We start from the raw sequence: 16,148 nt of genomic DNA on the forward strand, positions 1-16,148 counted from the left end.
GGTGGTGGTGATGGTGATGGTGGTGGTGGTGATGATGGTGATGGTGGTGGTGGTGGTGGTGATGATGGTGATGGTGGTGGTGGTGATGATGGTGATGGTGGTGGTGGTGGTGGTGATGGTGGTGATGGTGGTGACGATGGTGATGGTGGTGGTGGTAGTGATGGTGGTGATGATGATAATGATGGTGGCAGTGGGCAATTCCTCCCCTTCTCTTCCCCCCCACCCCCCGCTTCTCCTAGCACATATGTACTGAATGGCTACTCTGTGCCTGGTGTTGTCTGGGCACTGGTGACACAGCATCCCAAGACTGATACAGCCCCTGTCCTCACGGAGTTTACCCTCCAGTGGAGAAAAGAATTAAACAAGGAAACAAAATCAGATCATTTCAGAGAGTGAGACAGCCTGGGAAAAAAATAAAAGGAAGCTGTGATGGAGAGTAAGAAGGTGGTGAAGATTCATAGGCTATTTACAGTGGTCAAAGAAGGCTGTTTTAAGCAGCTAATACTGAAACTTAGGCGTGAAAGATGAGAAGGAACCAGCCAGGCAAAGAGCTGAGGAAAGAAGATTCCAGGCAGAGAGAAAACCTAGTGCCAAGGCCAGGGACAAAGAATTTGGCTAACGAGAGGAATAGAGAGGCTTTGTAAATACTGCCTCAGGTAAACCCCACAATAACCTCTGCGGGGAAGGATACTATTCCCATCACCATTTTGCATTTGAGGAAACTGAGACTCATAGAGGTTGACCGATGTGTCCTGGGTACGTTGCATTCATCCACACAGCAAATCCAGGGCAGAGGCAGGGCTTACACGGAGCACAGCACACACACATGAACCGAGAAGCTTCCTTCCCTGATGTCTCAGACATAACACGAGGGTCAGCGTGCGCACTCCCAGCCCACCGACAGATACCAGCCCACCGGCCCTGGGGCACAGAGGTCACACTGCTATTAGGTGAGGCACCAAGCGCCTCATTCAGTAAACCCTGGCTGCTGGTCCTGGTCTGGCAGGAGGCAATACTGTCACATGGTGCCTTCCCCAGCACTCTTTCCCATCCCAGGTCAGGATGTTTATCCTTTCTTCAGGAAGTTCATTCGAAATACGCCTGTCGTGACGGCCTTTTGGCTGCATGAAATCTGTTCCAGGCCTTGCAGCCGGAGCAGCAGCTGAGTAATTCGAAGGGGGGACATGGGGAGAAGAGAAAAAATGTGTTTGTGATTTTGGAACAGAGCTAAGAATAAAAGAAAAGGTCAAAAGGTTTTGGCTGAGCCTGACCTGGGCCCTGGGGATGGGAGTCCAAGGGCAGATCCAGGCCCAAGAACTCTGGTTCGGGAATGCAGTCGGGCTCAAGTGGCAGCCTCTCATCCCCATCCTCAGGCCAGAATCCCAACCCTGTGTTCCCAGAGCAAGCTGCCCAGCCTGATGGGGAGTTAAGATCTTGGGAGCTGGGGCTCAAGGACCACTCTTGGGGCTGACCGTGGCAGCAGCTCTGCCACTGACAGGGTGATCCTGGGCAAGTCATTTCCCTCTTCTAAGCCTTGCTGATTTCTGGTCAACGGGAAGACAGGATCCCTGGTTGGCTTCCCTCCAAAGGCTACTTGGAAGGCCAGTTTGGAGGCAGTGACACAAGGGCTCTGTGCAATGTTCCTGGGTCTAGCTCAGTGCCTGGGGCATGGGAGGCTCCAGGCAGATTTGCTGAATGGAAGAATGAGTGAACCAAACAATGAACTCTGACCACTGGGGAGAGACTGAGATTAGTGTCTCAAAAAACAGATTCTGGAGGGAAGTTATTCAGAAATGATGTCATCAGCGCTGGATGGAATGAGGGTTCCCTCTCTCACAGGGAGAGAAGCATGGCCCAGAGATATTCTGAATTATCACAACTATCAGAGCTGGAAGGGACTTCAGGGATCACGTAGTGACCAGGGATGTCAAACATGTAGCCTGCGTGCTACTGTCCCCATCCCTACCCCCCCACCCTGCCCTTCCACCTTTCTGACCACAACCCTCCAGGCAACACTGCCGATACTCAGTTGGAACTCGTGAGGAAGCCTATTTGCCATTCTTTTGGGGGTGGGGGGAATGAAGGTCCAGGAAAGAGACTTGCCAAGGTCACACAGCAAGGCAGGAGGGGCTGGGGAGGATGGTCAAGGACTTACTAGGTGCCAAGCATGGTGCTGAAAGGAATGCCAGATGGCAGAGACCCCAAGGAGCCCCAACAGGTTGAGTAAGAACAAAATGACTGACAGAGGTCTCCCCGCTCTCTCCTCAGCCCTCCCTGGGCTGCTCCAGCTCTGGAACAGCCAGACAGGGTTGGGGGTCCTGACCCTGTCTGGGAAGAAAGTCCATTCGTGCTCTCGGCATCGTGCCATCAGCACCCTAGGACAATACATCACAGGGAGCCGCCCCTCTCCTCTTCCGGCCCGTTAGCTCAGCTCTCCCGGCTCCCGCTTAGAAACAAAGTGCAAATTAATGGAGAGTTAATCAGCTGAGGAAGGGATATTAATAGACTTGCTCCACCCCCAACCTTCCTGAGCTCTCTTAGGCTGAAGGAAAAGGAACCTGCAAGAAACCTGAGGGAGAACGCTTCATTCTGGGTGCCTAGAGGAGCTTGAAGGAAGGACACAGGACAGAATTCAGGCTATCAGGGCCAGAAGAACACTCAGAAATCATCTGCCGTTCCAGGGCTTAACTGGGGTGCAGGAAACCCCGGAAATCATCTTCCCTTCCTTTTTTCTGGGGGTGGGTCCACAGATGTCATCAGGGTCTAACAGGACCCAGTGACTCTCTCCCTACAACAGAGTAAGAATCACTGATCTGATCCACGCTCGTTCCTCATTTCTCACCTGGGGAAACTTAGGCCCGACAGTGAGGAGCTACTAGCCCAAGACCACGTGGCACACGGCGATGGAACCAAACACCTGCTTCCTCCAAAAATACTTACTAAGTTTAGCCTATTGTGACCCTGGCCCTAGGACTCTGGGCACACAGAAACAGAAGGCACTGTCCCTGCCCCCAAGCAGTTGTCAACTCTTGTAAGGGTAGCTGTTCTCCACTCTGTCTGTTTCCATAGTGACGGTACCACCTGACTTGTGAGAACACAGCTCTGACACAAGGCAGCATGGCTCTATGACTGCCACTGGTCAGATAAGGACGCTGTCCCAGTTAGTGGCAGAGGGGGTATTAGAACCTCTGGTCCCTGTATCCCAGCTCAAGGACTCTGGAATGGGTCGTGTCTGGTCCTTGGCAGGAAAGAAACTATTACAATCAGTTTCTTCATTCAACACATATGATTGAGTCTTTTCAATGCACAAGGGCCCCACAGAAGAACAAAACTCTGTTTGTCCTCAAGGAGCTCGAAGCCTGAAGGTCACAGGCATGCACGTACACAGGATGGGAGCCCAGAGAGGAAGTCACTGACCACCTGCCTTAGGAGGGGCTAACATGACAGCTGGGTGTCAAAGGATTTATTCATATGATAAATATTTTTTAAGCCCCAAGAAAGTGCCGGGCTCCATGCAGAGCCCTGGGGATATAACAGTGCACAACGCTGTATCAGCCCCCAAGCTCAGGGGGTTTATGATGGGGGAGGGGGGCAGGGAGGAATCAGGCACTAATCACATAATCACCGCAGCAGAGGCACACCGTGTGTATGGGTGGAGCAGAGGTGGAGTGCGGGCCATGAAGGGGAGAGGGGCTGGGTGGGCAGAGTTCTGCCTCATTAACCATCTGTGAAGATTCTCCTGCCTTCCTTGCTGTGCTAAGAGCCCAAGGGCCATACCAAGGCTGACTTGTGTCTGAGACCATTTCATGCACATAGTAGGACCTTGGCAGGAGCTTACTAGTGGGTCTGGCCAGTCTCTGAGTAGGTGAGGCCTGTACAGTTTAGGTGGGGATGGTCTCCCCGCAGCATCTAAACCCCTCTCACTCATCAGCTCTCCATAACCTGAAAGCATTTCCTGGAAGTTGGCCCCCTCTGAGGGAGGAGGTAGCACAGCGTAGTTAACCCCATTGTTGTGAGAAAGAATGGACGTCCCGGGAAAGAGCCCGAATTAGAGCCCAGCCCTGCTGCTCATCACAGGGTTGGCAAAGAGGTTATACAACAGAGAGGGGTTTGGGGTCCTGTGTTAGAGTCTACACTCTGACCCTTCCTAACTGTATGGCCTTGGGCAAGTTACTTAACCTCTCCGAGCGTCACTTTCCTCACCTGTAAAATGGGTTACTAAGAGTTTTTCTACCGACAGGTTAGAATAATCTTGGGAAAAATCCAGCTCCTTAACATGGCCCGGAAGAGCCTGCATGATCTGGCCCCTCCTAGCCCACATCCACCCCCCAACAACTTCCTGGCACCTTCCCCTTAGCTACTGCTCCAGCCCTTCGGGTCCCAACACAGCGAGCTTTCCTGCTTCCCCACTCTGTGATCATCACTCATCACGTGGCTCCTCCTCCTTCAGCCGAAGCATCTGCTCCTCGGAAAGGCCTTTCCTGACCACCCAGCCTTTAGATGCTCTTCTCATCCCAGGTTTATCCCTACTGTGCCCATGTCACAAGTGACCACTGTTGGTTTATGTATTACCTGATCTAGGGTCGGTCTTACCTCTAGACCATAGAGTCCACTGTTGAACACAGTGCCTGACACACACAGGAAGCTCCATAAACATTTCTAGAAGGAATGATACAATGTGCCAGGAGTACTATTTGAGATGGTGCTCTTGGCACACTGACTTGGCACGTGGTATGTTATTATTATTGTTGTCGCTATTGTTATTATTATATTGCCAGACGTTATCATCATCATCATCCTGCCAGACAGACACAGGGAGCTATGGCTTCTTCCTCCAATCTTTATAGGGGAGCATATTTCAAGGAAAGAATAATGAGTCCAAACGTACCCATCACCCAGCTTCCACGTGGCCAATCATATTTCACTTATTACCTCCATGCCATGCACCCACACCCACAAATGCAAATGCATGTAGGGATTGCTTTATTCTGATGCAAATCCCAGACATCACATTACCCCCTGTTTGAGGCCTTCTTAAAGGAAATGTGCCTCCAAAGCTGAGAACAGAGGCAGATGCATAGATATGCGCTGCGGTCCTTGGCACTGCCTCTTTTTAAAGAACCTCTAGGCTCCAACTGAAAAATGCAGATAACTGTACTCCTGTGTGTGAGTTGTTAAGAAAATTAAGCGAGTTAATATACACAAACAGGGACAGTCCTGCCACAGAGAATGTGAGTCATTCCCATTATGGCGTCAGCATGGTTATAAAGCTCTGGCTCAGGAGGCAGGCAAACTGGGTTTAAATCTAGTTCAGCTACCGACCAGGTAAATCACCCTAGGCCCGTGACTAAACTTCTTCAAGCCTCAGTTTCCTCATCTGTAAAATGGGGGAATAATCTCACCTGCTTCACAGGGTGGGAATGAGAGTTCACTGTGACCATACAGGGAAGGGAGGCCTTGGAACCCCCTCTGGCTCACAGAGGGACTCAGTTCTGACTGGGGGCATAGAGAGAGCAGCTCTTCCGAGCCCTCACTTCCCAGGGGCGATAACACAGCCTGGCAAGGGGGCAAGAGCTGCCCAAGATCAAGTGTAGACCCAGGACAAGAGACAGGGTCCCAAGAGCTTTGGTGGATGAGGAGACTTCTTTGCATGAGCAAGTGTAGAAGAAGATGGCTCAGGGCAGAGCCGGGCTTTTAGAGGGAGAGAGAGGCAGTGAGGTTCCGGAGGGCATACCTGGAAGAGCTCCGGATCGTCGGGGCTGTACTGGCTGGGTTCGGTCTCAGAGTTCTCCGGGCGCCACTGCAGCTCCTCAAAGCAGGTGGCCGAGTCGAAGTCGCTGGCGTCCAGCTGGGAGAGGTCTAGCTCCGGAAAGTCAGCGCAGAGCTGCTCCTCCCCAGACCCCCCGCCCTGAGGAGACAGGAAGGAAGGAGGCGGGTCAGAGCTGAGTTTGGTTAGACCCCAGCAGGGACCCTCTTACTCAGGATGCTGCCAGTCTGAACCTGTGGCTGCCTTTGTCCGAGGCCTGATTTTGCCAAGCGACCAAGAAATGTAAAGCAGCATCCTCTTGCAACTGTCGAACCTACCATGAGCTAAGTCAGGCCCTGGCAGTACAAACCCCCCTTCCCGCTGCTCCGTCCCCACCTCCTCTGCACTCCTATACACCCTGCAAAGCCCTGCCCGCATAGCACCTCTATTCTCTTACCAGAAATATTTTGTTGAAAACTTTATTACAACCTATAAATAGAGATCTATTCCTTTATACAACTGCTTCCACCTGAAAGGGGATTTGCGGAAGGCAACAACCCCTCTATCTGAATAATGAAACAACAAAGAGCAATAATAATGAGAGATGACATCATTGAATGATTGCTGTGTTTTGGAAGAACACTCACCCATGTTCCCAGGAATATTTGTAATGTCTAAAGTGTGGAAGACCACCCATCAGTAGACAATAGGTAAGTAAAGCTATAATCACCTATATCATAAAACAGGGCTGTTGAAAAGAATGAGGCCGTTATGCATGCATGTTAAATAAGATACTAAACTGCAGAAGATCAGCAAGTAAGATATTACCCCACGTGTGTAAAGAAAATGGGACAGACTCAAGCTACACACTTCTCACGAGAATACGTATGAGAATACCGTGCCAGTACACAGGAAAAGGTCTACGAGGCCATAAACCCACCTGCCAGTGGTGGGTGGGGTAGAAGGGAGTCATGGAGGACCTGGTAACAGTACCGACCGAACTGATGCTTCTCAGAGGGTGGTCCCAGGACCGGCAGGGGCAGAACCACCTGGGAACCTATAAGAAATAATGCAGATTCTCAGGCCTGACCCCAGACCTGTGGACTCAGAAGGTAGTCACCTTCTCACCCTGGTCTCCCAAGTTGAACAGTTACCAACAGAAGGGCTGCCTTGCAGATTCAGAAACAGCCTGAGTGGGGAGGCTAACACAGAAAGACGACACCACAGGCGCTGGGGTCTGGCAGACCTGAATCATAATCCCCATTCACCAGCCGTGATGCCTTAGGCAAGTCCCTTCACCTCTGTGAAGCTCAACTGTCTCATCTGTAAAATGGAACAACAACTGTCTCATACAGTTAATATTAAAGGAGGCAGTGCCGTAGCCTGGCTTGGTAAGTTGCTCGATAAATGGTAGCGAGCAGTAATGACAACACATTTTTAAAAATAATGAGAACAACAGAGTTTCATGGCAGGCAAAGGAAGGTGGAACCTCTTTAGAGAACAGACAGGCTTGTGTGACACTTAAGAGAAATAGGTTTTATCCAGACCTTTTCCTTAATTGTTCCCACTTACTAGGCCTCATAAATTATGAATAAATGTATATTATTAGCTCAACTTGACACAGGAAAAAGGCTTTTATCCGAATTTGGGTCAAATGTCTTAATTGGCATTTTGCAAGAATCCTGCACACACAGGCAGCACCGGGGCCGGGTTCTCCCAAGCGGTCAGTCCCTGCTCTCAGGCCAGGCAGCACGGTGCCCAGAGAGTATGTCTCCAGGGACATCCCTGACCACGCCTGCCCTCCATCTGCCCGGTCTTTCTCCAATCCACTTGTGTTCAACATCCATGAATATTAAGTCCTGCGTCACTCCAGTGAGGATTCTCAGCCCCCTCCTGGGGCTGCGAATCTCCCCCTGCCCAGTTGGACTATGGGGGTACAGTGGTCTTGCCTGTTCTAGACGGATGAATGGTTTGTTTCTAGTTTTTGGCTGTGATGAACAAGCCTACAATACGTGTGTACAAGTCTTTGTGTGGACCTATGTTTTTATTTCTCTTGGGTGAATCTCTAGGAGTGGAATTGCTGGGTCATATGGTAAGCATATGTGTGACTTGATTAAAAACTACAAAATTGGGCTTCCCTAGTGGCGCAGTGGTTGAGAGTCCGCCTGCCGACGCAGGGGAACATGGGTTCGTGCCCCGGTCCGGGAAGATCCCACATGCCGCGGAGCGGCTGGGCCCGTGAGCCATGGCCACTGAGCCTGCGCGTCCGGAGCCTGTGCTCCGCAACGGGAGAGGCCACAACAGTGAGAGGCCCACGTACCGTAAAAAAAAAACTACAAAATTGCTCTCCAAAGTGGTGGTGCCATTGCACACTCCCACTAGCCATATGAGTTTCTGTTGTTCCACGCCCTCAACAGTACTTGGTGTTGTTAGTATTTAAATTTGAGGCGTGCATGATAGCGGGGGCCCACAAGCATTTATTAAGTGCTACTGTGAGTCAGGCACTGTGATGTGTAAGACTCAGTTCTTTCCTTCATTTGTTGACATCTCAGTGGGGGAAGAAAACACATAAATATTTCATTACAGATGGTGCTAGTGCCACAAAAGAAACAAACCAGGTGCACTGATGGAGGACAAGAGGAGGGGAATCTACTTAGACGGGGTGACAAAAGGCTTCCTGGAGGAGCTGACGTCTGGTTTGAGACCTGAAGGAGGAGCCAGGCAGTGGAAAATGTGGAGAAAAAGCTTCCAGGCAGAGAGGACCCAGCAAAGTCAAAGATCCAGGTGGGGACCAAGCCTAGAGAATGGGGTACTGACCAAAGGCCAGTGAGGCTGCAGCTCAGCCCTAGAGTAGGGGGAGGGAGAGGATGCCGTCAGAGAGGCGGGTGGAGGCCGGATCAGGTAGGGATTGAAGGGATTTGGGTTTTGCGCCAAGTGTGATGGGGGTGGGAAGCAGGCAGATGGGTTAGGCCGGTGTAGCATCCAGGAGAGGAGCAGGTGGTGGGGCTGGGAGGACAGCACCGAGGGCCTGTGGAGCAGGAAGGAAGGCCAAAAGTAGACAGACAAGGATGCTAGGCAGCTAGGGCCTCCCTGGCCAGCAAAGCCCCAGCTATAAGCTCTCTGGGGAGCTCTCTCTATATGTTCTAGAACCAGCCCGTGCTAGTAACTCAGAGCAGCCACCTCTACAGGACTTGCTTTTTGAGTCTTAGAAACAGCTTTTAAATCAGAGTTCCAGAATCCCAGACCAGCCAGGAACCAGCAGCCCTGAGAGGTTGCCCATGCAAGTCTTCGTGGACAATTCGGGAGACCGACGCGCCTTCAAGAACTAGCTATGGATATGTGTGCACAGTGCATGTACGTGCAAGGAATTTAGACGTAACTTCTAGCCCTTCACAGACACAGCTAAGAACTCCTGACCTGGTTGGTCTACCTACTTCACTTTGCACCTATGGAAACTGAGGCCCAAGGAGGATAATGGATTTGCTCAGGGTTATCCAATGAGTGTCCTTCCCATGAAAGCCATGCCACCTCCTTTACAAAATGCCCATCAAGTGGCCGTGACTACTGCACTTAATGATTACCCAGAGCAGCTTGACATACTCAATGTGTACCCAGGGCATAAAAATAAAGAAACCTCGGGCTTCCCTGGTGGCGCAGTGGTTGAGAGTCCACCTGCTGATGCAGGGGACACGGGTTCGTGCCCCAGTCCGGGAAGATCCCACATGCCGCAGAGCGGCTAGACCCGTGAGCCATGGCTGCTGAGCCTGCGCTCTGCAACGGGAGAGGCCACAACAGTGAGAGGCCCGCGTACCGCAAAAAAAAAAAAAAAAAAAAAAAAAAAAAAACCACAGCTTCCAGGCCTTGTCAATTACGGCTGAGGCCACTCTCCAGCTAAAAACCATTAAGCATTGCATTAATAGTGATTTCTCTGGCCCTCTCCATATTTAGAGAGGCTTTTGAAGCGGTGCCTCGGGTGACCCAGCTCTCTTTTGAAAGGTCTGACTTGAGGCCTTCCTGTTCTGTATTGGGGAGCCCCAGCAGGACCCACCCATGGAACGGGAGGTAGGGGGGTCACAGCACAGGCTAAGTCACTGCTATTACTGAGCACTTTCTATATGCCAAGGGCCACACTAAGTGTCTTATATACATCCTCTCAGCAGATTCTTATAACGACGCTACAGGGCAGGGGTCACTGTCCCCACGTTACTAATCAGGAAACTCAGTCCAGTCACTTGTATTAGTTTGCCAGGGCCGTCGTAAAAAAGCACCACAGACAGTGTGGCTTAAACAACAGAAATATTTTTCCTCCCAGTTCTGGAGGCTAGAAGTCTGAGATCAAGATGCTGGCAGGGTTGGCTCCTTCTGAGGCCTCTCTGGTTGGCTAGTGGATGGCATCTTGTCCCTGTGTCTCTTCCCGTTGCCTTCCCTCTACATGTGCCTGTCTCTGTCCAAATTTCCCCTTAGATTAGGCCTACCCTTATGACCTCATTTTAACTTGATTGCCTCTGTAAAGACCCTATCTCCAAATAAGGTCGCATTCTGAGGTACTGGAGCTTAGGATGCCAAGATACCTTTGTATGGAGGACACAATTCAACCCATAGCACCCAGGGTCCCAGAAAGGTAAAGCTGAGATTCAAACCCCAGGTCTCCTGGCTCCCTAACAAAGCCTGTGCCATTGCCCGACATCCTGCTTCTGAACGTGAGAAGGAACGTTTAAGACCATTTATTCCCATTTATGGATGGGGAGATGGAGCTTTGGGAAAAGTCTGAGAAAGACCCAAGTCACAGGGCTAGTCTGTAGCTGAGCAGGGACAGGCCTGGGGCCACATGTGCTGCATTGTACACCAGTCCCCACCACCAGTCTGCTCACACCCCTGACACGCTCGGGACACCCCCCTCTGGTTGCAGAACCTTCTGTATCCATTCCTCCAGGGACACCACACTGCTGATCTGAACGGGCTGTAGCTGCCCCAAGCCACGGAGATAAAATGCCCCGGCAGTGGATTAATGGTGTTTCATCCAGATTCTAAGTTGCTTCACTGGAAGCCTGGGTATCTTGTCGCAGATCGATTCCCTGTTTAAGAAAGAACGCATCTTCAGGAAAAATTGATGGCTCCGCTTTACTGACTACAATCAGCAAATCACCTAGCTTAGTGCCTGGCCCAGAGCACATTCTCAGAGTTACTGAGTGGAAGGAAGCAGGAGAGGGGGAGGGGGGTCTGCACTAACAGAACTTGTGTTCTGGGCCTGCCCGCACTCACTATGCATCCTTCAGTGGGTCACCTCCTCTCTCGGGTTCTCACTGCCCCCTCTGGAAAACAGACGATCAAACACAAAGACCCTATGGACCCCTCTTGCGCAAGCATTTGCAAGTACAATTCCGTACTGCACTTATCCAGTTTCTGTGATCCACATAGGCTTGGGGTAAGTATTTAGGTAGAATAAATAAATGAATTTACAGAGGGAGAGACAAAGATGCAGAGAGAAGGTCTATATTGAAATGGAAGGAGGCCTAGAGAAGAAGGATAAAGGGCTAGGCCTGGCTTGGCTACTAACATTAATCATTTGTGGTCAGGAACCTAACTTTTGCCGGCTTAGTTTCTATTGACAAAACGGGGATAATAAAAAAGAATCCTATCTCACGGTGTTCTTAGAAAGATAAAACATCACAGGTCAGGAGCCTGGCACATGTCAGACACCCCGTGAATGGTGGTCACTGATACAGCATTTATAGCTGGCATTCAAGTGATGTTCACAGCTATGGTCTCACTGGTACCTTCCCAAGATGCGGGAAGTAGGCAGTGGTCAACGTCCCCACTTGACTGATGGGAAAGCAGGACATCTCGGAGGGTCAGTGCTTCATGACCCATCTGCTCAGTCCTAAACCCGCGGATGCCTTCAATCCTATGTTCCTTCAACCTCCACCAGCCCCCATTCCAGTGTTACCATCGCTCGTGGTTTCTCTTGGCGGGTGATCTTGCCCTAACAGCCAGACCACGCTGGCTCTCTCCGGGCCTGCCCTGGAGGGTGGGAGCAGGGCTCCCACCCAGGCCTCATACACTTCTTTACTGACATCTTGGATGCCCTAAGTACTGCCCTACAAGAAGTTGTATTTGATGGTCTGGGGCAAGTTTTCCCTTTAAATTACTGTTAGGAATGCCCAGACTGGCCTGGGCATGAGATCTGATAGGGTGGTAGGTACCTGGCACTGGGCTCACCTTTCCCGCCTCCCTAACTTGGCGGATACCAAACACGGCTCTACCTCCCACTGAGCCCCGAGCCTTCGCAACCCAGAGCCTTACCAGCCACTGCTGATTCATTAGACCCAGGCTGCTCTAGACCTATGACCCTGTACCTCTACTTGCCTTCTAGGAAGGAAGTGAAGTAAGTATTCATGATGTCCCCACAAAGCCATTTCATTATACAGATGTTTTCCTTTTTCTCCTCCTACGTCTGTTATTTGGCTGGCCTCCCACCCATTCCCCTTCCTAATGGTGGCAGCCCACTGATCTCCTTGGGGAAGTCATCCCTCCCCCGAATCCAGGCGGTCCAGGTAAGCACAGTCTGGCCAATTAAAGGGTCTCATCCAGTGACCACAGCAACTGGTTCACAGGGGTGGGTCAGAGTGAACACCAGGAATGTGCTGGAGCGTGTGGACAAGGGTGCTCAGCTGGTTGAATTTAATTCTGGAGACGCTGCGAGCCATCTTTGCTTCCGCCTGGGAAAAGCCTGCCCAAGAATGAAGCCAGCACAGGGAATGCAGAGTCAAGAAGCAAAGAGAGGGCTTCCCTGGTGGCGCAGTGGTTGAGAGTCCACCTGCCGATGCAGGGGACATGGGTTCGTGCCCCGGTCCGGGAAGATCCCCCATGCCACGCAGTGGCTGGGCCCGTGAGCCATGGCCGCTGAGCCTGTGAGTCTGGAGCCTGTGCTCCGCCACGGGAGGGGCCGCAACAGTGAGAGGCCCGCATACAGCAAAAAGAAAGAAAAAAAAAAAAGCAAAGAGAGATGTATTCCCGATAAAAATAATTTAAACACTTGGATACAGCTGTGCCTGAAGCCAGTCTATTCCCTGTACTCCACAATTATGTGAGTGAATAAGGTCCCTTTCCAGATTATGTGCCTGCTGGAGTTTGTCACCTATCAATGAAAAAGTTATGACTGATTCATCTCTCTTACATCCAAAAAAAAAAACCTAAGCTTCCCACTGTCTTCCAAATTAGTACAAAACTCCTGAAGATGCTTCCAGGAGAACAGTAGGAAGAGTAATTGATTTTTAGACCTCAAAGAAATACTACAGCATCCTCGTAAGACTCAGGAGTCACAGACACAAAATTAAGCTCCAGGAAGAATAAGTAGAAAACACAGGGGCTCTGAGCTCAGCCTAAAAGAACAAAACACCCTGAGCTTAAAGATAAATCAGACCATTGAAAGGATCTTCCGCCAAAACACTCAAGGCTAAGTGTCTCAGAACATCATGGAGGCCCTTTCCACGCAGGAGCATCTGGCCCCAGGCCTGCCGAGCAGAAACTCAGTGATGCTCAGTGCTTTTCAGCGGGGCCTCAAGCCCCAGCTACGCAGCTACCCGCTCAGGGCTTAGCGTAAGGTGATCTGACAGAAGGTCACCAGGCCTGGCAAGAGTGGGTCCTCCAGCCCAGAGAGCAAAATGGGTCCAGTGCTCAGAACTTGACTACAAGGCCAGGCCGGGAGGACGACCAGTTACCAGTGACCTTGGGAAGGCAGCTCTTCTTGGTAGGCGAGGCAATAGGATGGAGGAAGTGGGGTCCCTGATATTTCTAAGTGCCAATCGGCCCTGGGATATCCACCTCAGGACGTGAGGGAGGACTCAACGTGGAGCCTGTCAAAGTCTTCAACATTTTGGGCAGTCTTCTGTTACTTGCCACCAAACCTATTCCTTACCAGGCCCTCTCAGGCCTTTGGTACAACAGACACTCCCCTAAGCAACCGCCCGGGTTAACCAACACTCTTCATCCCCTCCTGTAACAACACACATTACTAAGGCCCAAGGCGCCCCGGAGTCTCAGAGACAACCCTCCAGGTCATCTCCAGCAGCTGGGTTGTTTGTCCAATGTCATTTGTGTTTCTTCCCAAACCCATTTGTTACTATAATTACAAAGTTTTTTTTTTTTTGGGGGGGGCGCTCATGCCACCTGCAGCATCCTAGCTCCCCAACCAGAGATTGAACCCGTGCCCCCTGCAGAGTCCTAACCACTGGACCACCAGGGAATTCCAATAATTACCAGCTCTAATGAAATGGTTCATCAACAGAAAATATGAGTATAAAAGAAGAGAATGTGATGGCAACTAAGTTGAAGGCTGTGGAAGGACTCAATAAAGTTGAGCTGTTTTTTAAAAAAAAAAACATACAAAAACCCTGCTGTCAAATTATGTGTGGGTGAGCTAACAGTGAAAGATTAGGGAGGCACTGGCAAGAATCTGAAGGATTCTGCACTTAGATTGCTTGAGTCTAAATTCTTAATCCAACTGAGTGAATTCCCAATCTGGAAATAGGAGCCCTGGCAGCGTGGGTGTGGACCAGGCAGGAGAGAGCGCTTGGGATTTCAGTGTCGGCAGCACAAGCAGTCCTAGAGCAAAAGACTGGCAATAATGAATGTGCATGCCATATGGCTTCATTAAACAACAACGTTAGGTATTACATTTTATGATTTCATACTCTCACTGACTTTTTCCGAGGAATTCCCCTCTCCAGCCCTCCACCCACCCCACCAACCCCCAGCTGTAGCTCCTGCTTGTCATCGGATAAGGTGGTTATTGGACATGGATTGCAGCTTGCATTGTATAGGAAATAAATCCTTACAGTGGACTCCCAGAAGACAGAACTGGGGCTTTTGGCACTGGAAGAGCCTGTGGAAATACTTCTAGAGATGACTCTCTTATTTTGCAGATAAGGACACTGAGGCAGACAGTCTCCTGGGACAGGTGTTATCTTGGGCATCTCCTTTCCCCCTCCCTGTTGCCTGCAAGCAGCCCCTTATCCAACAGAAATCCCTAAGGTCTCTCAGAGCTGTGCCTGGGCCAGGTTACCTGGGGTGGAGCAGCTCCTGGTTGTCTTGGCAGGTGGTGGGCACTGAGGTCTAAGAGGGCACCATTGGCGCCCCACACCCCTGCACCCCACTGTGGCTGCACAGATCCTGGCACCTGTCAGCCAACACAGGCTGCCCCTGGCCCAGGAAGGTGGTGCTTTCGTTTATTTTAAAACAGTAAAAGGGTGAAGTATATTCTGTGACACGAGTGAGCGAGAGTAAGTGAAGGTGTTTCAGGGGCAGTGTCGTCCGCATACTGTGTTCGCCTACAATTGCTGTCAATTTTATGCACTTGAATTCAAGGGCCTCTTCAATTCACAGGAGAGCAGCAGGAAAAGCGCTTTGTGAACTGCGAAGCGTGTGCAGGTATCCACCTGCTGTTAAGACTGGTTAACAGTCCCTTTCCATCTCCAGGGACCAGCCTCCCTCATGGAACTGCTGTGTGGCTTGAGTTTCCACCCTGGGGCCTCTGTGCTGGCAGCTCCCTCGGCCTGGGATGCCTCCTCTATCTTTCTTCTGCGCATGGCTGGTCCTTTCTTATCAGCCCCGTCCCAGATTAAATGTCCCTCTGAGGTGAGCCTTGCTGACCACTGTATCCTAAAGTGGCTGCCCATCTCGCTCCCATCACCTGCTCTAAGTCCCTCAATTAACACGTTTCACTTTCTGATATCCCTTCCCCCCTTTGCCGGTATTTTTTTTTAATTGTGGTGAAATATACATAATATAAAATTTTCTATTTTAACCATTTTTAATTAGGCAATTCAGTGGCAGTAAGTATGTTCACACCGTTGTGCAACCACCACCAGCGTCCCTCCCTCTTCAGAGCTCTTCCCCCCTTTTCATTTATCTACTTGTGTACTGTCACCTCCCCCAGCTATGAGTTCCACGCGGGCAGAGGCGGTGTCTGTCTTTGTTCCCCGCTGTTTCCCAGCGCCTAGCACAATGCCCAACATATAGTAGCTGCTCAATAAACAAAATGAGATCCATGTGGAAGCGCCCTGTAAACTGGAAAGGGTGGTACACAAGAGCAAGAGACTGCAACATGGACATTTTCTCCGTACGGTCCCAAGACAAGGCCAAATTCCCTGGCAGCCTCAGTTATTCGACAACAATTTTGAGTTTTGTCCAACTCTGTGGGGGCAAAAGCGTCGAGAGCTCCTTTTCTTTCCTGGTTCCAGGCCCCTCTGAGAGGTCAAGAATGAAGATATACGATCACACAAACCACCTGACATTGACACTCACCATTTCAACACATCAGCTCTACCCAGAGCAACATTTTATTAGTCGCTGAAGGGCAGGCACAAAAATAGACTGCAGGGATCAAATGCCACCCTCTACA

At 50.7% G+C, this 16,148-nt stretch overlaps 1 protein-coding gene across 2 annotated transcripts in view; it reads right to left on the minus strand.

Annotated features, from left to right (window-relative positions):
* Positions 1-16,148, minus strand: part of PPARGC1B (PPARG coactivator 1 beta) — a 114,631-nt gene that overhangs the window by 29,323 nt on the left and 69,160 nt on the right. The window contains exons 2-3 of one of the 2 annotated variants that reach the window (XM_032627125.1): positions 6,687-6,803; positions 5,735-5,908 (exon numbers count right to left, since the gene is read on the minus strand). In XM_032627125.1, coding sequence (XP_032483016.1) covers positions 5,735-5,908; positions 6,687-6,803 — 291 coding nt within the window. The remainder of the gene's footprint in view (positions 1-5,734; positions 5,909-6,686; positions 6,804-16,148) is intronic. The other variant, XM_032627126.1, reaches the window with a different exon arrangement.

The sequence above is a fragment of the Phocoena sinus genome, chromosome 3 (assembly GCF_008692025.1).
Source record: "Phocoena sinus isolate mPhoSin1 chromosome 3, mPhoSin1.pri, whole genome shotgun sequence".
NCBI lineage: Eukaryota > Metazoa > Chordata > Mammalia > Artiodactyla > Phocoenidae > Phocoena > Phocoena sinus.